The 24496-nt window shown below is 42.5% G+C and overlaps 3 protein-coding genes across 3 annotated transcripts in view; 1 reads left to right on the top strand and 2 right to left on the bottom strand.

Moving 5' to 3' along the window:
* cdk19 (cyclin-dependent kinase 19) overlaps positions 1-1579 on the bottom strand; it is a 70871-nt gene extending 69292 nt beyond the window's left edge. The window contains exon 1 of the mRNA XM_048250959.1: positions 1434-1579. The gene's annotated coding sequence lies outside the window, so the exon portion shown is untranslated. The remainder of the gene's footprint in view (positions 1-1433) is intronic.
* Positions 200-13955, top strand: amd1 (adenosylmethionine decarboxylase 1). Its single transcript, XM_048250962.1, has 9 exons — positions 200-506; positions 4812-4898; positions 8614-8740; positions 8977-9079; positions 9174-9216; positions 9330-9474; positions 9719-9811; positions 9951-10106; positions 10279-13955. Exons 1-9 carry the CDS (start codon positions 397-399, stop codon positions 10420-10422), a joined length of 1008 nt encoding a protein of 335 aa, XP_048106919.1. The 5' UTR covers positions 200-396; the 3' UTR covers positions 10423-13955.
* A 2207-nt stretch (positions 13956-16162) lies between these two features.
* ppil4 (peptidylprolyl isomerase (cyclophilin)-like 4) lies at positions 16163-23601 on the bottom strand. Its single transcript, XM_048250387.1, has 13 exons — positions 23496-23601; positions 23026-23093; positions 22873-22937; positions 22372-22489; positions 22017-22159; positions 21440-21536; positions 19960-20076; positions 19681-19805; positions 18965-19031; positions 18735-18846; positions 17937-18027; positions 17585-17729; positions 16163-16902 (listed from the first exon to the last, which is right to left on the bottom strand). The coding sequence occupies exons 1-13, from the start codon at positions 23563-23565 to the stop codon at positions 16687-16689; spliced, it is 1434 nt and encodes a 477-aa protein (XP_048106344.1). The 5' UTR covers positions 23566-23601; the 3' UTR covers positions 16163-16686.
* Between the last annotated feature and the right edge of the window lie 895 nt (positions 23602-24496).

The following is a 24496-nucleotide window of genomic DNA, read 5'->3' as shown; positions in this document are numbered from 1 at the left end:
AATAGTCCATATGAACAAGCCCGCCATCGGCGACTCCATTCCGAGCAAATGCCTTTACGCAACCTTGGTGTAATTGACAGTTTCTAAAACCAATCGAAATTTATTAAGGAGGAGCTCTAAATTGTGATACGTCCAACTTGAAGATGACGTATCAGACCTGAAGATAAAACCACCGCGCACACTGCAATCTGCGCTTTCACAGTATGGCCGGCGACATTAGCTAGCACTCGCTCACAGTATTCTCTGTAAAGGGGAAGACCGTAAAACCAAGAAACTACATCTGGATTGCTAAAGGACTGTACCTAGACAATAAATTATAACTATCAAGCAAGGACTAATTAAGTTGAGAAAAATAACCAACGTATAATTTCTGTTGTTGGTGTCTGTTGTCTCACGATGGAAGAGAACGGTGCACACTTCTTCGAAGGGACCGAGAAGCTGTTGGAGGTGTGGTTCTCCCGGCAAGATGAGACCAAAGGAACTGGGGACCTCCGCACCATCCCAAGGTTAGTTTGTATCTCTGTATGTATCGTTACTGGTGATGATAATGACATGTCATGTATACCAACTTAACGTTAACGTTACCATTAGCTCCCAAGGATTCTATCAACATTAGCAAGGCTCATTTGTCAGTGGTACAACGTTATCCACTCACTTGACACGTAATTTTGTTAGGTACGACATCAAATATCTTATTGGCCTCGTCATAGGCAGTACTATGACGAGAGGCATCAAGATAATAATTCGTTGTCACCATTGACTAGTTGTGCTAGCCTGTTATCTGCTAGTGGAGTAACGCTAGCTTGCTAGCTTACTTTCTATGTGATTGACTTGTATTCGGCTCGAGGCAGTGAGACGAGCTTGTTACCATCCCCCATTATTCAATGTTCTATACGTTTGCGTTAAATTGATCGCTTGCCTCATCTGTCAGACCCTCTTCTCTTTTCGTATATTATTCAGACATTCATTAACAATGGGCAGTACAAAGGTGATCACATCAAGCAGTTTTATGTTGCCCAGTCAATCAATGAATGAATGAACTGCAACGTTTCTGGCAATGATAATGCGAAGTGGCTAACTTAGCCGCAGATCTGTAGTAATCCAGTTTGTAAAACGAATGCACCTTGGTTGTCAACGTCTTAATCTTTGAAATAAATTCAGTGACTTTATTCGGATAGAAAGTCTTTAACGTTAGCTACTTTTGGTGTGTCCGTAAACACCCCACGTTGAAGTCAAACGACTAGTAGTCCGATTTTAGGATGACTATGCTATGGTAGTGTTAGCTTACGAGCTAACATTGCTCAACGACTGCGTAGTTTTCCTATCCGAAAAGCCGTGACATTAATCTTGCGCTTACACTCTCGAAATCCAGGTTCTGTAACAGTCTAAATACACCGAGGGCAGTATTACAAGAAAAATGTGATATTGTGTACCTTTCGCCGTAATTTTATGCTGGTCTTTTTCGTGTGACGCATGTGGGCCTGAGCATGTGGCATTGCCCGCGACACTCCGCAGTCGCAGTCGGTTAGGTGAAATGCCGCAATGCTTCCACAAGATTTATAACATCTGCTAAGAAATGGTCTGACTGATGCTAGGTTTATTAAAACACTGAGTATGGATGGGCATTCTGATGTATTGCACTAAAACGTTAATCGTTAACAAACGACCAAAGACAGTCCTCATTCAATAGTTACTCAATCATCTTTTGCTACATTGTAACTTATGTGACTAACTTTAGCCAGTTACACTTTTGCAACAATTTAGGCATGAACAGCCTTTTGCAGCCTTTTTAAAAACAAAACAAAAAATAATTGCCAGATCAAACAGAATAGGTCTATAAGTTACGCACTCAAGATTGTAAATATTTGATCTGGTTTCTCTGGCATACCGTTTTTGGTAACTTGTTAATTAACTTACTTAACCCAGTTTTTGATGAATCCTTGTTTGTTACCAAGGTACTTTGCTACTTTCTATGTGAATGTGTCACGTTTTATGTTCGTGACATTTCTCTCCTCCCATGTCGTTGATTGGTTGGGAGCATATGGGCTCCGTGGTATACGGCTGCAGCTTCTCAAACAAGACCCCCTTTGGGTTCCAATGCCAAATCGGTTTGCGGGCAGTGGACAGATGTTGAGGGAGGAGGAGACGCGCAGGAACACGCGCACACCCCTGGGGGTGTTCCAAAAAATTGACGCTCTATCTATAACATTTGTCAGAGAGAGACCACGTGCAACTTTTGACTATGAAAGTAGCCTAAGCAGGCGTAAATTACCTTTAAGGCAAACTAATGGTCACCTACATGTGACAATAATTTTGAGTTAAAATATTTTGTCTTCAGGCCATCACTTGAAATATAATGTTTAATTTCTTGTCTGGAGCAGATTGTTCTCAAATCCCTATCATGACTGGGCTTTTTATTCTTGTAAGTTTGACATTGGTTTCAATATCTATTAAAGTTCCAAAACAAGTTTCATGCGGTCATTATGCTACTGTTGAGCTTTTGCCTTGGTCAGAAGAAGAACAAGAGTCAGTCCAATCCAGAGGGGGAGAATGGCCAGGCCACGAGTATTGGTTTACCGGCACCATCTTAGATTAATGGCGAGAGGAGCGCTCAGTAGATCACTAGAGCTGGGCACCGGCCAATGTCCAAATAAGTCCTCAAAAGCATCTGATTAACAAATCTCACTGGTCTCGCTTCCTTTCTCTCCTACAGCACCTTTCATTTCGTAATTCTGTGTAGGCTAAAGCCTGATGTAATCGCCTGTATAATGCCACAATGTGTTCATCTTAAAGTTTGTTAAAGATGTTGAATTATGTATTGGCTAGTTCTGTTCTGTTGGCTATAGTAAGGTTTATAAGCTATTAATAAAGCAGTCATATTGAGAATAACTTGTGAAACGGTGAAAAGTAGTCTTGTTGTAGTAAAAAAAGATGAATTGTTGGGACTGTAGTGTTAAAGTTGAACTGTAAAAGTAAGATTTTTAACCTTGTATTTGTTATAAAAGTGTGTAGACAAAGTATGGAGATGACCGACGTATAGTGGCCTAGTAGTATCTCATAGTATCTCATTATACGGCACATGTCAAGGTCCAGTTTGTCCTGTTTGGTGTTGCATCTCTGTGTCGGTTTGTCATTGAACTTATTGCGCATCCAAATACCAACATGTCCGTTGGTCTGTTAAAACTAGAAGCTATTTGCACACAGTCTCTCAACTTTGTGGTTAAGTGGTTTTACAATGTGTTCGATGTTGCCAACAGGCCACCAAATGACCAGTGTTTCTATCTGTCAACACACACACGCACACGCACACACACCTACCTGCTTGCGTTAAACACTGCCAGCTGGGCCGGATGGACACGAGGCTTGGGGTGTCCATTGTAACCACACACTATATCCTTACATTACCTCAGTTCATTCTTGCCTTTGAGGTGTCACAGGCCACTGCCACCAGAAATAGCCCCAGGGTCTCGGTTATCTCCGGGCTGACACATGAGATGCTGGATTTGGTCTCCCTCGGACAGTTGTCTGCTCCGACATGTAGCCATAACATGTCACAAGTGTGTAGTAACCAGAACTCTGCTTTTCATCTGGTTAGATTCCTCTTGGGATATGCCATGGAAATTGGTAATGAACTCGCAATGTTATTAGCTTTCCAGGAAATGTTTTGACTTGTAAATAGTGAAATGTGTGATCAATGCCCACCCAGTTGCTGAAAATCATATTCAAATGGTTACTTCTCTAGGGGCTTGAAGGGAAACAAATAAAATCTCTTACACAGGATTTATGAGCATGTGACGGGCCAAAGAAGGCTGTAGCAAGGAAATGTTTTTGGGAGCTTGGTGCTTATTGACTGAACTGATGCGCACACTAGTGAACCTGCTATTGTTCGTCACAGACTCCGCTGCGACATTTACTGCCCTGAGGTAGTGTTTGTATTAGATGTCATGTGCTTCTGAGCTCAGCGGGCAAATGGATCTTCTTGCAGCTGCTCTTCCCTTGCCACACACTGGCCTGGCTGTGGAGGCTGTAAAACGCACCGTGGACGGACAGACAGACGCCCGTCTGCTCCTGACTTTTGTGGATGGACGGTGCTACTGTAAACGTTGAGCATGCCCCTCTCTGTGACCCCCCTCCCGTGAGCGGCCGGTCACGTTTCTTTTTGTCTCCCAGTGTCGAGCCTTGCTCTGAGAATCATAGTAGAGAACCAGAGCGCTGAGGCGGAACTGAGATGTCTCTCAGAGAGTGTCTCTGACACGGCTACAGTAGCTCTACCCTCCACGGCCGTCCTTGAACTGTAATGGCAGATGGCTGGTAGCCAGCTTGGCTATGAAGCCTGCCACATTTTACTTTGTCCTTCACCTGTCTTTTTTTTATAATAGTTTTTACAGGCCTTGTGGGTTCTAGATCACACCACAATACATCACCCCCTTAAGATAGACTTATTGCCTTGGCAAAGCTGTTATATGTTTGGTTTTGAGAGACTGTTTATTTTAATTGGAGTGTTTGGTCCAACTGTTGCAGAGCTCACCTCAATGGTTCATGAAATGTTTTATTTAGAAATGGGCTGAGTTCATATGCCTCTAATAGACCTCTCTGCTGTTCTTGGAAGTTCAATGAATAGTACTGGGTAAAAAAAGTAGAAGCAGATGGTTATTTGACCTAATACAAAGCACTGAAGTGTGATGGTGGTGTATGTGTTTGCTTACAATTTTAATATTTTATTTGGTTATTCAAATAAATTGTTTACCTCTGATGTGATTTGCATTCTTCCTTGTTATTCACCCCTTCTCTCTCTCTTTCTCTTTCTGCAGGTTTGAGTGGGACAAACTTCTGGAGAATGTGCATTGTTTGATCATTAGTGTGACAAAAACTGACAAGCAGGAAGCTTATATACTCAGGTGAGTGTCCTGGTTGCCTCCAGAGTTCACCTTGTGCTGGGCCCTTTCCCTTTTTACCCACAGGGGATTAGTCCGCAGGGATTAACCCTTAAAGGAGTACCGGCACACCGGTGTGACGGGCATGTTGGGAAATGAATGCTATAAAAGAATATCTGGGATTATTGAATTCAACATCGAATTTTAGAACCTTTTAATTGTTGCGGAACTTGGAATGTTCAAAAACCTACACCTTTAAGGGAGCAGCCCTGAAGGTGTCACACTGTCCGTGTTCGAAACGCTACGGTGACCGGGTGCTAGAATAGCCACAGTGGCTGCGTGCTCTCGCCCTCTCTCTCCCCCCTGAATCAAGTCAGTGGTATATTGAGAGAGTTTTACACAGGCTTCACTTAATACATACACACACACACCCCTTAATATACACACATATACACACACACGCACACACCACACACACACCACACACACAATATACTGGCTGCCCGAGTCCAGCTCTCGAGCACTCTCCAATACAAAGAGCAAGTCTGTACTAGACAGGCATGCCAGTACTCTAAATGGTCAACAGACTGATTATTCAGTGGCTAATCCTCTGCTGATGACCTATGCCCCTGGATCTGACCTGTCTGGACATCCTGAAGTTGGGTTCCAACGTGATGGAGCTCACATTCTCCACTAAACACACATGTGTTGGGGTTAGGAAAGTAAACTTTGTTTGGAAAGTAAACTTTGAATGTGTTAAGAAAGCCATTTCAGACAGGGCCATGAGGCATGGGAGTATTAGTACATTGCTGGGAATCAAGCTGACTAAGGGATCGCAGAATATTCATTCAAGAGACAACCAGACTGGCAAGATGCTTCTTACACACACACACACACACACACACCCAGACACCCTCACGTCACTGAAGGAGAAAGTCCGATTATTTGGCTTGACCAAAGGATGGGGATCAGCCTCTGTCTGTCTGTCTGACCGGCGTGCGACCTTGCCAGGAAGACTAGAGCTGAGCCAGGGATGCGAGGGAAGGATCCCCCCACACACACACACACACACACACGCACACACACACACCCTCCTATCAGACTCCTCATAGAGTGCCTGAGCACTCTGCCTCGCTCTGTCTCCCTGCCGACTGTTGTCATGGGAACAGCGCGCTCACTCCCTCCGCAGCGGGCCTGTCTTTGCTGACGCATGTGTCTTTGCTCAAGAGAATGGCCCTCGCTGGTCTACTCCATTTTAAATAACAAAAACAAGCCAGACGTCTTTTGTTGTGCGCTGCACCTGAAAGCCAGGCTGAATTCATTCTATCCTCATGCACATTAAAAGGGTTAAGAGAGGCACATAATTGTAAAGCTGGATTTTCTTTTATTGGTTCAAGTTTAAAATGGATTTCAGGCTACTGTACTGTGATAATGGTATATTTCAGAACTAATAGTTTTGCAAATAGGCTTTACCATCACTTGGACTGCACATTAGTCACGGTCAGTAATTTGGATTCGAGTTTCCAAGATGCACCCTTTTATCTTTAGTTGCTGTTTACCTTTTAACACCAGTTGCCAACTGGGTGAACGGCAAGCATCCACGCCCTGAGAGTAGTCACATGGTCTCCGTTTCCTAGCCAACGGTCTGTGATTGGGACGAGGCCGGGCCCAGTGTTCTTCCCTCCTCTGCACTCAGTGGGATGTAGTTTGTTTAGTTTGTTTGTTTACTCGAGGAGCGCTGAGCCATCAATGGCATCACTGAGGGCAGTGCTAGTTGAGTTGTTATGGTCTGGTTCGGCACGGCCCTGCCCGCCCAGCTTTAATGAACTTGGACAGACTGAGGAAATGGAGTACGATGCCCCCCCCCCCCCCGTTTGCACATGATGCGTAGTGTAGTTGCTGCCGTGTCTTTGGTCATCACTGGTCATTGACCCAAGAAGTCACTTTAGCACACACTGGTGACTGACTGCAAATAGTAGGCTGGAGGGACAACTCTACTGTACCTGTAAAGGCTTCTTCACACCGAGAACGATAACTATAACTATAACCATAACCAGGGTAGGAATTTCACGGCGGCCGTCGTAGCCCCTTGGGTTGGCCGTGAGGCCCCTTTGAAAATCAGAGGTTTACAGGCCACGGTGGCCTTGGTGCCCCCTTCTTTCAATATTCTGCTTTGCGTCCTACTAATAGCGATTTTTATTTAGCCTGTGGCCTGTCAAAATTATCTTAGCATTCTGGCGCAAATTAGTCTTTTACGCAGTGGAGAAAGTGACAGCGCAAAAAAGAAAGTGTGTCCAAATTCACCCATTCTCAGTTGAACTACTCGCGAAGTAGCCTATTCACCACACAGACATCACAAGTATCACATGAAAGAGCTTTTTCTCAGCTTTTAATTATAGGATAATTGCTGTGTTGAACGGTTCGCGAGAAAAGTAAATAATATAATTCAATTTAATCATACATTCTACTGAAGGTTTTGCGTCCCATGATCTCCCTACCCATTCATCTCGGTGGAATACTTTACGAACCCTTCTTTTCACACATGACAAACCATATATCAGAATAAACAGGAGACCTTACCGAAGACAAAGGTGTAAAGCAGTGTACATGGATGTCTCCAAATTTGGGCTTTAAGTTTTACAACGTGTTTAAATTGTTCCACATGATTTCATAACGGGCCAAATACAAAATAAATGTTACAAATATCGCCTAGATATTGGTAAATCAGAGGACAGCTGACTAAGAGTTTGTGAAAGTAGCCTTAATGATCACAAAATGCTAAGCATGCATCTGGCTATTTGAGTTTCTTAAAGCTGAGCTGTGCTTAAATTGTTCAATACATGATTTCATAACAAGCCAAATCTAAAATAAATGTTATATATATATATATATATATAGCCTAGATATCTGTAAATATTAGATGATCAGATGATTTACAGTTCTATGTAATATGTCATGTTTCATGTTTTTGTAATGTTTCATACAGTGATGCAGGTCTACTGCAGTGAATAGGCTAAATACAACTTTGATAATTTTTATAGCCTATAACTGTATAGTTAACTTTGGCCTTGGAGCCCTGACGTGTGGCCTTTGTGCCACCCACCAAATATGCCCAACTGAAGGCCAAGTGGCCTTGCCCCCAGAATGGTAAAATTCCAAGCCTGACCATAACGATAAAAGCGTTCACACTGAACAACGATAAGCAAAATCTCTCCTTGTGTTAATGAATGTGATGGTTAAAATTTGATGGGTTCTGATTGGCTATTAGCTTTTTATCGTTCTGAAAATCGCTCTGAAAGTGATCCCCAACAATATCGTTCTTCATGTCGTTATCGTTATAGTTTATGTGTGAACGTAGTCATTCATATTAACGAGAACGATATTTATTTATAGTTATCGTTATCGTTCTTGGTGTGAATAGGCCTTTAAGACGTTACTGAGAAACCGCTCAAAGTGCACCAATATTGCAGCTACTTTTTCACCCGCCCTACCTTACTTTATTGACTCATTTTGTCAGCCAAGTTGGTCTTTATAAGCAGTGTGATGGTGGTGATGTACCTTTATTAAAGGTGTGATAAGTGTAGCTTAAATGATATGCTTAAATGTTAATAGCTTAAATGTTATTCTAATGCTGCAAGTCAATGCCGTAAGTCGCGTCTGCCAAATGAATTAAATTTAAATGTGATGAGGAAAGAATTTTAAATCTGCTTTTCTTTCTCGTTTGTGTTTTTGTTTTCAGTGAGAGTAGCATGTTTGTCTCCAAGAGACGTTTCATTTTGAAGACATGTGGTACCACCCTCTTACTTCAAGCGCTGGTGCCCCTGCTGGAGCTCGCCAGAGAGTACTGCGGCTTTGATGCCATCGAGGTGAGGAGGGATCGAACGCAACGCAACACAACACCTGGTTTAACACCACAAGTAACACTAGACTTTACAATACAGCCGCTCACACCGTGTCCTACAGGCACGGTTATTTAAGGTGCATGTTATGAAACATTGTGTGTGAAACGATTTGTTCGTGGCATTCTCTGTTGCAGACATGGGCAAGCTAGCTCTTACCGTAGACATGGTGCATAAACAAATGTTTTCCTCGTTCCTTGCAGAATTTCTTCTATTCTCGCAAGAACTTCATGAAGCCCAGCCATCAGGAGTTCCCTCACCGGAATTTCCAGGAGGAAGTGGATTTTCTGAGCCAGATTTTTCCAAGTAAGACTCCCAAAGCTAAGAAATGTTTGAGGCAAGAGTTGTAGAATCATCATCGTTTGTGTTGTGGGATAATCATTTCCTCTCTTTTCCTTAGACGGAGCAGCCTACTGTATGGGTCGTTTGAATTCTGACTGCTGGTAAGCACATTTCTTGCATGCGTTAAAAGTAAATAAATTCAACACAACGTCTTTATTCAGATTATGTGGGTGTCTTCTTTAACACTCCAAATCTCCGTATCGCGCCTCTCCAGGTACCTTTTTACTCTGGATCTGCCAGAGTTCTGGGAGAACAAGCATGCGGATCAGACCCTGGAAGTTCTGATGAGTGATCTCGACCCAGCGGTGATGGACCAGTTCTACATGAAAGACGGTGTTTCTGCAAATGATGTCACTCGTGTAAGTGAGCGAGAGAGAGAGAGAGAGAGAGAGAGAGACCCGTTCAGTTGCTCGTGTGTTTTTGGCAGTTATCTATTTCTAAGCTATTTGTGAAATGCAACAGTTTGTTGACATATTCAAGATGTTGCATGCAGTGGTGTTCTTTCAAAATGCATGACCCTTGGGGAAATCCCTTGAGCAACAAATCATGGAGTAATATCAGAACGACGGTTTGATGCGTTTGTTTTTGCACTTGTTTACACAGATGAGTGGAATTCGTGACCTGATCCCAGGTTCTGTGATTGATGCCACAATGTTCAACCCTTGTGGATATTCCATGAATGGAATGAAAACAGATGTAAGTTCTAAAAGAGAATTAACTAATTAATTAGATCCCTGCTTTTGTCAACTGCTCTATGCACATTCAAATAAGTACTCCTGTCAAATGGAACACTGTTTGTTTGCTCGTCTGATTGCGTTTGATTGTGACGTCACAGGGAACTTACTGGACAATCCACATCACTCCAGAGCCAGAGTTCTCTTACGTTAGCTTTGAAACCAACCTCTCCCAAACTTCCTATGAAGATCTCATCCGCAAGGTTGTGGATGTCTTCCAGCCAGGGAAATTTGTGACTACGCTTTTTGTCAACCAGGTATGTGCAAATATGGTAACGTGTCAGTATGCCTTGTAAAAAAGGTTTGGTCACTTAAATGACTGACTGATTTACAGAATGGATCAAATTAATTAATTCTGCTTTCTTTCTCTTTCTCTTTCTCTCTCTCTCTTTCTCTCTCTCTCTTTCCCTCCTTCCCTTTGTGAAACAGAGCTCCAAGTGTCGCAGTGTTTTCTCCTCCGCCCAGAAACTCGAGGGCTACAAGCGCCTGGATCGCCAGTTGGCCCAGTTCAACGATTACAATTTTGTTTTTAACAGTTACGCCAAGAACCGCCAGCAGAACCAGCAGAGCTGAACGAGAGAAATGAAGAAAAAGCGTAAAAAGAAAGCCGGCCGCCGAGAGCGATTGCTCGGCCGCCGTCTTCCTCCTCCTCCTCCTCCTCCTTCTATTTCTTCTGTTCTTCTGACATTCTGTGACGAGGTTCTTGGCCATGATAAGGATGATAGCACCTCGGCCAAGAGGTTTAGTTTCCCCCTGTCCAGTTTGAATCGTATGCCTACTACTTGTACCTATGACTTAGCCCTCTTGCATGAAAGCTCCCCTGTTCGTGTAGATATCCTAGCTCACTCTTGCTGTGATCTTGAAGTGCATGTAGAGGAATTACAGCAGCTGGTTTGGAGGCGGTGGGCAAGAGGGCGAGGGCATCGCCCTCCTTTCTGCCACCACCGGCCCTTCCTGCAGGTGTCCCCCCTCATCCCCCACAGACAAGGCTTCCGTGCTCACTAGGCCTGTACCCTGGCATGCTGAGATTGGGCCCCAGACTGCTAACGCGTGTTGTGTGGGTCCACCCAACCCCTCCGCCTCGCAGTTCTCCATGACCACCTCCTCTTTCTTCTCCTACCGCTCTGTCTCGAGCTCAAACTCACTGTGCAAAAATAAATAACCCCTCCGGATGAAGCATCTTTGCCATAATTAGGGCAGGGCAGGGTTAGTTTAGCTTGTCCCCCCACCCCCCCCTCTCCCTGTGTGGTGTGGTTGTTACTTGTTAACAGGGTTCCTCTAACCATGACACTCGTAGCACGCTACAGGGATAGCGATTTGACTTTTCACTTAAACTACATCCATTTACCACCCATGTAAAAATGAAAATCTTCAAGGCAAATAAAAATGAGTTGAATATCAAAATAAATAAATAAAATTTGCATAATAAATAATATGTTTAAATATCAAAATAAATACATATAAATTTGCGTAATAAATAATACACTTATTGAACAGTTATTTAACAGCTTGTCTGCCTTAGCCTGACAATTGGCTAAATTAATCTGACAATTGCCTTAGCCTGACAATTGGCTAAAAATAAACTGCTTTTCAGGGCACCAGTCACCGAATTGAAACATAGCTTGTGTTTGGTTGGTCAGCTAGATAGATGTGCAATGTATACGAATGGCTTGCACTTTTAAGCCAACGGTCAGGCCAGTAGAACGAGGATGTAGTCCACCCCTCATTAGAGATTTCACCACTAATCTGTGGTTATGCAATTTGCTGATAAGTCACAGGTGTCCACCACTAACTGTTGGGTAGTTTTCAGTTCAGGTGTTTCTGTTCCGGTCCAAATTGAATGTAGATGTTTTAAAAAAAAAAAAACAACTAATAAAAAAAACAACTTTAGGCGTTTGAATGTAGTTTCATTTGAAAACTGAAATCTGGAAGGTCCTAGTTGGCCTTTTCTGAAGAATGTTTATGTGCTGAGGACACCTTAGGTGTGGGCCCTACCTATAGCCTCACCAAATGCCACTGCACTTATTGTTTGAAGGGAGGTAGATGGGTGTGGGGTCTCGCCCCCTGCCCTCACCACCCCCACCCCACCACCACCCTCTCCGAATGATGCTTGACCACCGCTGTGCGACTGCCCTCCACATCGTAATTGTCAGTGCGCTCAATGAATTGGGACTCTTTTGCTTAGACCAGCGCTAGCCCAGCAAAGCACTTTCTCTTTCGCTAAACAATGTCTGTCCACCTCTGACCTCTGACCTCTGACCTGTCGCCCTCTTGTTGCCATCACTTCTCTTTCGGTGTGTGTCGCTTTCCCCCTCCCGTACATAAATTGGTGACCAACACAATGGGTTACAACCAATCTGAGCATGCCAGGGTCATCCCGGATCATTCCACACTAAACTGTTGCATAAACTGCCGTTTTATTAATTTTATTGTGCACAGACAGTTTTTTTTTTTTTTTTTTTCCTCCCTGCCCCACTGTCATGAACAGGTCCCCCAAATGTGACTCCACTGCACTTTTTTTGGAGTTCGCATCAATGCCCCTTTTGTTTACGTTGACGGAAAGATCCTGTGTTCCAATGGTGCATGTGACTACTAGTGCTGTATTGCTTGACAGTTGTATGTGCTGCATTTCTCGTTCCTCATGTATAAGTAAAAAAAGAGAAAGAAAAGGAAAAATAATTCAAATCAGTGTCCTTTTTCCTCACTTGTTAAGTTACATAAAAATGTATAAAAAGAGAAAAAAAACTGTAGATGATAGGATCGGGGCATCCTGATAATGTTTTGAGAACAGGTGGTGACTCCTTCCTGATATATATATTTTTTTTTTCTTTCTTTTTTGATTATTCCCATCTAAAGTGCTGAAAGCAGGTCTGACTATTCAGTTGGTTGTTGAAACAAACCCGTGTGGGCTTTTGTCATTCGATTGCAGTTTTGCTGAAAGGCATTTTGAAGAGGGGACTGTTCTTTTCCATTGGCCAGTCAGTAGTCTTCATGAAGCTTCTCCTGCCAGAGATTGCAGACTGAGTGGTGAAATTTGCTGACTTGAGAGCAGGAGAGGAGACCGGTTTTTAGTGGAGTTGAGTAGGAGAGTTGGAGACTCAAGCCCTGAACTGCTTTCAGCACTGCGGGATATTTTTCAAATGTATTTTTATTTGAAAAGGATAGGAATGCGTTTTAGGTAGAGGTGGGAGAGAGAGCGAGAACACGGATAAGCTCCTATAAGACTCTGAAAGGATGCGAGTTGCACACTGTTGAAACCGACACAGACTTAGTTTCTGAAGAAGAATGTGATGTTACAAGTGGACCACTTCAATGGAGCAACACATTCGCAAGGCAAGGACCTGTGCAATGTTGACAATTGGCAAAGTCTCCTCCAGTAAGGCCTGTTGTGGATTGAGGAGTGGGTTTTGTTCAATTTTCACTTTTGCCAGAGGACCAACAAGCCAGCTCTTTGCCTTCCGATTGCGTTAGGCTTCAGTATCGCCATAGTTAGAGGCAGCCATAGTTCTATAGGAGCGTATGTTGTACTAGCGAGGACATTAGCATAAGCACTGTCAAACACAAGATTTTATTTTCTGGATGAAGTCATATTTTGGAGCGAAAGTTTGAGAAGTGGATAATTCAAGTTGACGAAGTTTGGAGCATTATGGGGTTTTTTTGTTTTGTTTACTTTCTAAATATACAAGATGACTAATGACATTTTTTGCAGTCAAGCTATTTTTTTACAATACATTTTTGTAAGGGATGCGTTTCTGCTGCGGACCAATAACATAGGGTTTTTTTTGTCTATTTTTTTATTTTGGATGTTAAAAACCAGTGTTCCAAACTTTAATTTGTTCTGAAGTTAAGCGGCTAGATAATCAAAATCATGTTTTTTTTTTTCCTCCTTCTCTGCCTTCCCCTGGTGTCGTTGAGATCCCTGGGAAAGGCAGAAACCACCAGCCTCCTCTCCCGTGAGGAAGGGCGCCATGACAGGATTTGGTATCAGGATGTGTCGAAGGGAAGACTTTGCTGTTCTAATTCTCTTGCTATTCTCTGCTTGGTCAAGATGTGCTAAATATATCTGTACTGAGCTTGATGCTTTAATAAAAAAGAAAATAAAAATCCACATTGTCATGACTGATTTCTTGCCCCAAATAGAAGTCAGATTAAATGTCTGCCTTGAAGCTATTTTCAGAGGCTATGCAGACTGAATGATTTATAATAGACTTTCACTTGCCTAATGTAATTAACATGTCTAAAGAGGTATGATTGATTCCATTATCTAGATGACCTTTCTTCTTTAACTGCATCAGACGAATGCTGCACTGAAAATCTAATATCTGACATCACATTTGAGGGGCCGGAGTTTATCTTCACAGAAGAGTAGACCTGGATGTACTGATGTGTTTGGTTTATGGAGTTACTTCTCTGAAGTCTCACACATAGGGCCAGAGTTTGGCAGCGATATAGGTAGCAGGAAGCTACGTCAAGGTGGGGACTTCAGTGAAGTGAAATTGAATAAACCAATCACATGCTACCAGTGCTAAATTCTGATCCATCTTTTATTAATTCTCTTCGGCCTGACTGCCCACTCTGGCCACAGTGCACAAGCACTTGTATGTCAAACTCGCACCATTGTTTAGGTAGGTGAATTATAGCACCAAATGCTGAGTTTCATAATTGTTTTCTCATTGGCAATTTCTTATCTAAATAAAAAGGCAATATCTTATTATAAAAATACCTACTTCTTACATTACATTATACTTCAGATACTATCAGAAGTAACCTCTTTTTCTATATCCATACCAGGGTTGTGCACAATTCGAATTGCAATTCTGCTTCCTGTTTGCTACCTCAATTGAATTGAATTGGAATTTGACAGCCAGTTTCAATTCAATTCTGGAATTTTGCATAAGCCTGATCCATACTAATCTAAAATAGGGCCTTTATGAATGTGCATGAGTTCACATGGGCTCTCCTTGTATGCTAATGCACAAGGGACAGAGCCTTTTGTCCAGTGTTTCTGTGTGTTCAGAGGTGGACTGTAATGGCGAGCTGAAAATGGGCCCTTTAGTGACACTCCCTGGACAAAGAGTAAACAGCAAGCAAAGAATAAACAGCAATACAAATAGGTGAAATTAATTTAGTTAAGACTCCCAGGTCAAATTAGTTACTGAGAGGCGACACAAAATGTCCCCTTTGTGTGGAGTGACTTGAGGTTGTAAGCTGACAGATAAGGAGATCATGGCCCCTAATTTGCACCCTGGCGCATGGCGGAAAACTCGTTTTGCAACCGGCGCATGGCGGAAAACTCGTTTTGCAACCGGCGCAAAGTTTATTTTCGTATTTTGCACGTCTCGTTTTTAAACAATGCGCCAGGAGGTGTGGCAATGAACAACCTAGGGAGCGGTCTGGCGTGTTGTCTATAAATCGCTATGGTACACTACCTAAAATACATTACGCCACTGACCAAGAGAAACCTGGTCAGAAGTCCATGGCGAGTTGTTCATATGTTATTTTAAGAGCGTATTATCAACAGTGATATGGGCGGGTGCACCATCCTATCATCCATTAACACGCACCAGCACACATCCATGCAATCCATTACAAAATTACACAATTACAATGGAAAACATAATTAGAATAAAGATATTATGAAATACATCTCACAATGAGTAGTTCACCATCATTTGCAAATTGGCAATGACAGTTAAGAGTGATTAGGGGAGAGGTGAGAGACATACAGTATGAGCACAGCTGAAGACGCACTGTCACGAGATATTAGCAACTCCTCTACAGGATAAATGTTGTTTTATTCAGTCATTCGAAAATTATTAGGGTAAGTGTTGCTTTTTCCAGCCTATGTTTTCAATGGTAACCCATTGTCAGTCAATAGTGAAAGTAACTAACTCTGTAGAACTGTTTTGTTGTTGACTGACACCACGGTAAGGTTAGTTTCACTTTGCCAATGAGTTCAAATAATAGACGAGTGCAAATGCGTGAAGGCTATACTATTCTAGGCTTCAGTAAAGCATGGTTTAGTGGAATAACAGATGTCATTCTCATTGGTTTAAATGATGTTATGCCCAAAACCCATGACTGATTAACAAACATTTCATAACTAAACCACACCCAATATGGACTGGACAAACCCCAAAATTTGTGTAAACTATTCACCAGTGACCATGCGCTTTAGACATTGCGCTTTTAGGTCATAACAGGGCCCCTTATGTGCTTTAGGGATATGGGCATGGCCGGTTCTAGCCTATTACATTTGGTGGGCAACACAGTAAAGCGGTCAAATTGAATTTACATCAACAAGAGACATTAATAAATCATTGAGTGTTTTAATGTTAATTGGCCTCATATATAAACACAGGGAAAACAGTGTCACTGTTTTTTTTGTTTTCATTTCATATTACTAGTTAACACTACTCTTCTCCGAACACAAGAACACACCCTCAAAAAAACAGATCATGATTCCTTTTACACTAATACCACCTTCCCACAATAACAAACGACAAATGATAAACGACTGATCTAAAGAGCTAAAAATCTCATCCGCCAGCAAAACACTGCATTTCTCTGCCTGTGTGTAAAGTTATTCAATCATCCGTATGCACCTGTCAAAGCCGAAGTGACACTGCTGAGGGATGCGATGCGACTCCAGCTGACAGTCTTTCATAAAGTCAGACACAGAAATGGAGTGAGAGAGAAAGCCAAGCAGAGATACAGGCCTGAGGAGGAGCAGAAAGCTGACCGGTGACCGATGCACGGCACTCCATGTACGGGGCAGATGTAGGGGGCAGATGTACGGGGCTTCCAGAGGGATAGAGGGGCAACTAGCCACCCCCCTCACCTGCGCTCCTTGTCCTTCGGCCTCCTGGGGCTGCGGCTGTGGCGGCGGCTGGAGCTCTTGTCGCTGCTCTCGTGGCGGTGCTTGTCCCGATGCCGGTCCGAGTGCTTGTCGCGGTGTTTATGGTGGCTGTCCCTGTCCCGGTCCCTGGAGCGGGACCTTGAGCGGGAATGCTGACGACCTGATTTCTTGTTCCTTCGACTCTCGTCACTTTCCTGAGAGGGGGAGAGATGACGACCACTGCCTGAGTCAATCAGCACTTATTAATCATACACCATCGCCGATCAATCACTTATTCATCATACACCATCGCCGATCGATCACTAACACAGCCGTGTTGGGGCAGCCGTGGCCTACTGGTTAGGGCTTCGGGCTTGAAACCAAAGGGTTGCCGGTTCGATCCCCGACCAGTAGGAAAAATGTGGGCCCATGCCCACATCCACGGCTGAAGTTCCCTTGAGCAAGAAACCTAACCCCTCACTGCCCCCCCGAGTGCCATTGTAGCAGGCAGCTAACTCCTCTGGGTTGGCGTGTGCTTCACCTCACTGTGTGCTCAATTGTGTGCTTCACCTCACTGTGTGTTCACTGTGTGCTCTGTGTGTTTCACTAATTCATGGATGGGATAAATGCAGAGACCAAATTTCCTTCACTGGATCAAAAGAGTATCTAACAAAAAACACCGCCTATGATCTGATGACGGTAAGCAGTTCAAGACCAGCTTCAAGAAAACTGCCTATTCCAAGACAGATACTGAGTAGTTGACTTAGAAACTTGCCATTAAAATAAAAAAAGTTTGCATTTCTAAGGTTCTAAAAAAGAATTCTTATTGGCAGCGTCTTAAATACAGATGTAAGCACCACACAGCAAACAAGAATGAAACTGAGCACCGTTTCTGACCTTAGGTTTCTTAGGCATCTTTCTGAAATCTTCATCATCAGAGTGATGGTGTTGGTGATGCCTCTTATCTTTCTGCTTCATCAATACCTGATGGCTTCCCCCTTCCTCATCCTCCTCTTCCTCAAGCACCAGGTCATACCGAGAGCTGATATTGATTCATGAAGGAAAAGACAGCTGACCATATTTACAGCAAAACACGCCAACTTAAGTCATCTCCACACAGTAAGCTTTTTTTAAAAGTATTTAGGAATGGCAATATTCAAACATGGCACCGTAGCCTGTGTCAAGTCTCTAGAGCGAAGCCAGGCAGAATGACAGATGCCAAGTATAGTTTATCCAGTCAAAAGGATACTCTTGCTTCGGCTTCACTTTGTCTTTGATGGCCAGCTTGGTCTTGTTGTCCTGTTCATAGGCTTTGAAATCATCCTTGGTGTACTTTCCACCTGTAAATTAATTATGGGCACTTCAGTGGTTGAGGACTCATCAGAAAGCAAAGCCTTAAAATAGATGATCAAACTGACATCCTGAGGTAAAAATAGTATCTAGAAATATTCTCACTTTGAGAAGTGGATAAAGCTAGACCAAATCAATCAATCAAAGAAAAATATTGAATTGAATTGAATTGAAAAATGTAATTCCTTCTTTTAAAATCATAGTTTTAATAGGACTTGAGGGACACTCCTGTCCTAGGGCCCTAATTTGAATGATGGTCAAAATGCTGAGTCTTTCATCTAACTAAAGCTAATTTAATAACTAGACAAAATCAATTTGCTAGTTTTACATCGGGGGCAAGACACTGAAGCACAAACATATATGAGCCAGCTCAATGCTCCCATATGCCAGACTCTAGCTGTATTCCATGCACGAGAACTTTGCATGATGACAGATTTTGCACTTTGCTCGCTAAACAAATTAGGGCCCCTAGACTCTGCAACAGAAGCCTTACTGCACTGGGGCACGTTTCCCAAAACCATAGTTGCTAACTTTATTGGTTGCAATGCAATTTCCCATTGCCAACCAACTAAGTTGCTAACAGGTTACTATGGTTTTGGGAAACGCACCCCAGGGCAGTTTTGGGAAACGCACCCCAGGGCAGTTTTGGGAAACGCACCCCAGGGCAGTTGTATTTATTGGGGACATTTGGTTTGACCTTTTCCTTTCCACTTGATCTTGGCCACTGACTGGCTGAAGTCAACATGTATCCGTCGGTCATCAATCAGCACGTTATCCATTTTGAAGTACGCCTTTTCACAATCCTCCTCCTACAGTGCAATGCAATTGAAGATATGTTTCAAATAGCATAAAGAAAGTACATTGGAACATCTTGTTGGAAAAACTGCAGCAATTTCTCTCAAAGATGGTACATAGTAGTGAATTTACCTTTTCAAATTCTATGAAAGCATAGCACAGAGACTCTCCTGTCTTCCAGTCTCTGATAATCTCACAGCTGTTATGGATAACAAACACAATTAATAAGGCCATGTCAGTTATATATAAACAAACCCACAAACTAGGGGGATCATATTCAACAAACATACATTTTGGAATGTTAAAGATGCCATAGAATGGATGAACTGAGCATTTACCTTGTTCTCTGATGATAACATAGAAGGTATGCAACTTTGGTCTGTCAGATGCTATTTTAAAAGCCCATTTGCAACCCTATTATTAAGCTAGGGAACAAAACAACCTATTTTAGTAGATATCTAGCGCCCTCTCATGGCTATCTGGTCCCATATGAGCTTTATGCTGTTCTCAATAGGTTCCAGAAACCTCATCCTGGATCTCTAACTTGAAGTGATGATGTAATGTGTGGAAAGGGGCGGTAATTAGAGGGATGGTTTGCATCACAGTATGTCTTTGTTTAGATTCGCCTGAATCTGCGGTCATTTCAAAGTCCAAGACTGACATATGAAGAAGGAAACAACTAAGCTTTCCTGTTCACAGTAGCTTTGTGGCCATGTACTGAATTCTCCTTATCAAACAGTTTCCCATTCTGGATATGTCATCTTTAACATTGCAATGGCAACAAGTATATGCATAACAAGCCTACAACACTGTCCAAACAGAACGACTGGTTTGTTTAGAAGGTAAACCTTGCTATGGCTCCAAAGCGAGAGAAGATGATCTCCAGATCTTCATCAGTGGTGACAGGGTTCAGTTTGCAGACGAACAACACATTCTCTGGAGGTCTCATATCTGCATCTGGCAAATCACCCACCTGAGAGACAGGTCCAGAGTGAGGCAGAGGTCCAGAGCCAACATTTCAAAACCACTTACAGAGAGGCTAAGCGGGGCGCAGAACACATTCTTTGTAAAATTTGAATTTTAGAAGTACATTTTTCAAAAAAAAAAAAAAAGTCTCTCCCTCTCACCATCTCCAGCAGTATGGCCTGAGTCTTGGCCTCTTTCTCCTTCAGAATTTCGTCCATCTCATCAGTGGTCTTGCCCTCATAGTCATCTATCGACTCATCTGCTCCAATACGACCACTCTGCCAAAGGAAGAGAGAAGAGAGACATTGGTGTCAGTGACAGGGGTCCAATACAAATTGACAGAGATTGTGTTAATCCTTAACACAAGTAACACAAGATTTACATTTAGATTTATTCATATGGAAGACACTTTTATCCAAAGCGACTTTATGTCAATTATATTACAAGGGCCATTGTCCCCAGAGCAAGTGCAAGTGGTGGAAGCCGGGCGCTGAACCTACAACTTTTCAGGCTACAGCATGCTACCCCAGCTCCTTAGCCACTACGCTAGCACCGCCCCACAAGTAAACATGATGCAGCAGGAAAAATCAAGGCAAATCCATCTAGGTATAGTATATAGTATAAGTATATATACTCTTTTGATCCCGTGAGGGAAATTTGGTTTCTGTATTTATCCCAATCCATGAATTAGTGAAACACACAGCACACAGTGAACACACCGTGAGGTGAAGCACACACTAATGGCCCTTTCCATTAGACTTGTAAATCCATCGCCCGAGTTGGAAAGTGTAAATTACCCAGCTTTCTTGCGGCATGTGAGGGGTTACGTGCTTGCTCAAGGGCACTTCAGCCGTGGATGTGGGCATAGGATTGGTTGGAAACAACCACTTGCCCCGCCCACATTTTTTCTACTGGTCAGGGATCGAACCGGCAACCCTTCAGTTACAACCCCGAAGCCCTAACCAGTAGGCCACGACTGCCCCTCATGTACTTGTATCGGCAGCACTGGTATGGGTTTTAACTCCAACACTTGCTTTCCAGCACCACTTCAGATCAGTAATTTACCAATACTCTGAAAGAGGACTAGCCTAGAAATCTAGACGCGCCCTAGGGCTAGTCTAGCAACTCTCCGTTGGCTTGTGAGCTCCAGAAATCGAAACTTAATCAGGCCAATGAAATCGTGTATAGAGTCGTTAGGTGGGCTTAACATAATGATTGATGGCAGAGTTGCAACGGTTTGGCTTAAATTCCCTGCTACTTGAAAACAAATAAGATGGATGTTGCTGCTGGTGAACAGTGTGACACGAGTTAAGTTTTTATTAAGTTGGCAAACGTTTGAACTAGCCAACTAGCTCCGCTGGTGGGAAACGCATGGGACTCATAGCGCTGCCGCTGTCCTGTTGCGTGCAGAGGGAATTTGAAAGACAACTGATTATCCCGCCCCTCGGACTGAGCACTGCGAACGGTGAGTGCCCAGACCCTACATTTTAATGTGGGTCTGGCTCGTCAGGCTAAAAGAGGACAGCAGTGAACACTGGAAACCAAACAAAGACTACAACACTCACATCTAACTGCTCTTTAGTGGGCTCGGGAGAACACTCACATCTAACTGCTCTTTAGTGGGCTCGGGAGAACACTCACATCTAACTGCTCTTTAGTGGGCTCGGGAGAACGATCCGGAACCGGCAGGTTGGGGGGGTCATCAAAAGGATCTTCTAGGATTACAGTGTGGTTAATCCTAGAAGTGAAAAAGATAGATAGAGATAGATAGATAGATAGATACTTTATTGATCCCCAGGGGAAATTCAAGGTCTCAGTAGCATACAGACAACACACACACATTCACTAACAGCAGAAAAAGTAATTAAAAGTATATAATATAAAACACAACTAAGCAATAAGGACAGTAGAAGATAAAGAATCCTAGAAGTGAAAAAGGGTTAAGTCTCATGGCTCAAATCGAAATACAGGCCACAATACATCAAAGGGCCATTGGAACTTCATTCCAAATAATATTGAAATACCTGTCTACAGTGTAATGTATATTATATGTAATCTACTGTATATTCACTCACCACCATGACTGTTTCCTTATGGGTTTTGTTCTACCCCCTCACATATGTCTCTCATTATTATCATGTCATATGAATTTAACACTTATTATTCAATTTCGTCACCATGTGGGAAAAACAAAAGTTAAAACTTGATGTCAACTAACCTGATGTCCTGATAAGGCACAAAGTCTTTGTCGACAAAGGCCTCGTTGATCTTCTTTAGGACTTCCATTCCTTCTGTCACCTCCCCGAAAACGGTGTGAACCCCATCCAGATAATCCACGCTCACCCCTGTTGTAATGAGAAACTACAAACAAGAGGGGAATGTCATCTCCAAATCTCCTTATCTTTTCAGACACAGCTTCCGAGCATGGGATTTTGAACACAAAGTAGTCTGCAAAAAAGCATGAACCCTTCCTACATTCAGTAGGAAGGTTCAGCTTTTAAAAGTTTAGGCTACAGCGGTATTATCAGGTTGTTCTTGTTTCTTTGCATTGAAATGTTAAGACTTAACTGAACCTGAGAGCCATGTTGATCATTGCCGTTGTTCACCATGGACACCATGCCCTTTTTCTTGTGTTTGATCCTGGGGACTTTCTCTGAATCGAAGAAGCGGGCCTGGTCCCCATAGAGTTTACTGAAAACATATTATGGTAAAATAGATTTAAAAATGGCAGGGCTTTACTGCTATTCACCTATGGACTGTGGAAATGTGCACACTTTGTCAAAGACACACCAACGAAGATGCACTCTTGTCAAAAGGTGAACACAGGGTATAACAAAATTACTTTCAGAATGATAATTATTTCACAATTGTATAGTAAAACTTCCATCTACCTTGTCGCACACATAGATTTGAAAATTGTGGCATAACCAGATGTTTGATGTTAACATGAGAAGTGAGCAATATTTGATTGAAGTGAACAGATGTCTGGCTTTCCCGATGCCATTACTGTCAGATGCATGGTGCATGGCGCTAGTTAACAGGTACAGTATGTTGTATGACCAAAGACGTTTTACCAGAAAATTGACTCTCCTCCACGACCCGTACCCGTTGGGTCTCCAGTTTGAGCGATGAAGTCTCTCTAGTGACGAACAAACATATGATTTATCGTGTAATGCAAACCTTACTATGCAGTTGTCAAAGTATCAGCCGACAATAAAAGTTCATACCTGCACATTATGGAATAGACAGTAGTTGTAGAATTTGATCTTGCATAACTTCAAGAAATTCAGACACGCTGAAAAAAATGCATTATTCAATAAATATGTATATGCATTTGAAATATTAGCAACTGGACAATTGAAATGGACAGGGCAAACTTTACCGTCACGTTAACCGCAAAAAGTAAGCGCGTTACCTAACCTAGCTGTAGTTCTATCAATATGCTGAATATCTATACATTATCAGTCCCACACATTGTGAGATGTAGTTAACAAATATAAATAGCTAAAACGTTAAGATAGTGTTACGAAAATATCACTAACGTTACGTTAACGTTAGCTGATTAGCACAACATTTCAGCCAAATTGCCTTTCAAAACGTCTAAGGAACGTCTTCGCTCCCCTGTATGTATAGTTTTACGTATTATGTCGCATATGATTGGCATTACAGAACCCCATAGTCAAATGTGTATAGTTACTTTTCGGTCTTTCTTCACTGTATAAATCAACAACAATATCTCCAAGTGTGGTTTCAAGCAGGACCGCCATGCTTGTTTCGTGGTCTGACGTCACTCTCGCGTGACGCGTGCGCGCAAGCAACGTATCGTCGCCTCTCGTTGTGCTCAGCTGTGCGCTCAACAAATCAGACGGGCTCCATGCTATGGCTCCATGCCCCGATGGATCAAGCTCGACTAGGCTGTTGAAACTGCACAAAGTGAGCTAATATAAAATATGTTTTGATTGATTTCAAATAATTAACATAGTATTTATAAACAGTAGGCATGTTGAACTCTAGCTCGCTACCTCCCCGGTAGCCAAAAGTTCTGAGGAGCATGGTTTTGTCTTACCAAAACCTTAACATAGTTATAAACCGTATACAACTTGTAGTGAAATGAGAGACTGGTACAGTCCACAGACTGTACAAAACTAGTAATAGTTGGCCATGCTGTAGGCCTATGGGTCAAACCGGCATTCAGCCGTTCAGTTGGACTAAGCCAGTGGTCCTCAAACTTTTTCTTCCGAGGGCCAGCTCACTATGCCTGGCTCTAAGAGAGGGCCAGAGATTCGGAGTATATTAGTAAACATAAATAGCTTAGTGCTGTGAACAGCAGTCTACCTTAGTTGAATATTCCATTACATTTAATCATAGGCTACTGCAATTTAATACCATTATTAGCTGTGTTTATATTGCCATCATGCCATATCAGTGTAAAGCCTACAACTTCTCCCCCAAGGATATGTAGGCATAGCCCATTTTCTTCAAAGATATAGTTTACGTTCAATGATTTTTACTTGCATTATTGTCAGGGTTATAACCTGATGAAATATAAAAGGGAAAAAAAAAACAAAGATATCTGGGAATGTTCATAATAATAAAAAAAAATAAATAAATAAATAAAATTAATATATATATATATATATATGACCATAGCAATCAGTGTTGCAAGGACATCCCACCCCCACCTGTTTAATCATGTAG

Source organism: Alosa alosa, chromosome 8 (assembly GCF_017589495.1).
Source record: "Alosa alosa isolate M-15738 ecotype Scorff River chromosome 8, AALO_Geno_1.1, whole genome shotgun sequence".
NCBI lineage: Eukaryota > Metazoa > Chordata > Actinopteri > Clupeiformes > Clupeidae > Alosa > Alosa alosa.
The sequence above is the reverse complement of the archived record's forward strand: the minus strand, read 5'-3'. Positions and strand labels throughout refer to the sequence as shown.

What these genes read in the sequence shown, in the direction of transcription:
- amd1 (XM_048250962.1), top strand. Translation starts at nt 397, where the DNA reads ATGGAAGAGAACGGTGCACACTTCTTCGAAGGGACCGAGAAGCTGTTG. An exon ending in TGAATGGAATGAAAACAGAT is followed by an intron (nt 9,812 to 9,950) that starts GTAAGTTCTAAA and finishes GTGACGTCACAG; the next exon opens with GGAACTTACTGGACAATCCA. An exon ending in CTACGCTTTTTGTCAACCAG is followed by an intron (nt 10,107 to 10,278) that starts GTATGTGCAAAT and finishes TTTGTGAAACAG; the next exon opens with AGCTCCAAGTGTCGCAGTGT.
- ppil4 (XM_048250387.1), bottom strand. Translation starts at nt 23,565, where the DNA reads ATGGCGGTCCTGCTTGAAACCACACTTGGAGATATTGTTGTTGATTTA. An exon ending in CAGTGAAGAAAGACCGAAAA is followed by an intron (nt 23,094 to 23,495) that starts GTAACTATACAC and finishes CATTTTTTTCAG; the next exon opens with CGTGTCTGAATTTCTTGAAG. An exon ending in CTTTCATAGAATTTGAAAAG is followed by an intron (nt 18,847 to 18,964) that starts GTAAATTCACTA and finishes ATTGCACTGTAG; the next exon opens with GAGGAGGATTGTGAAAAGGC.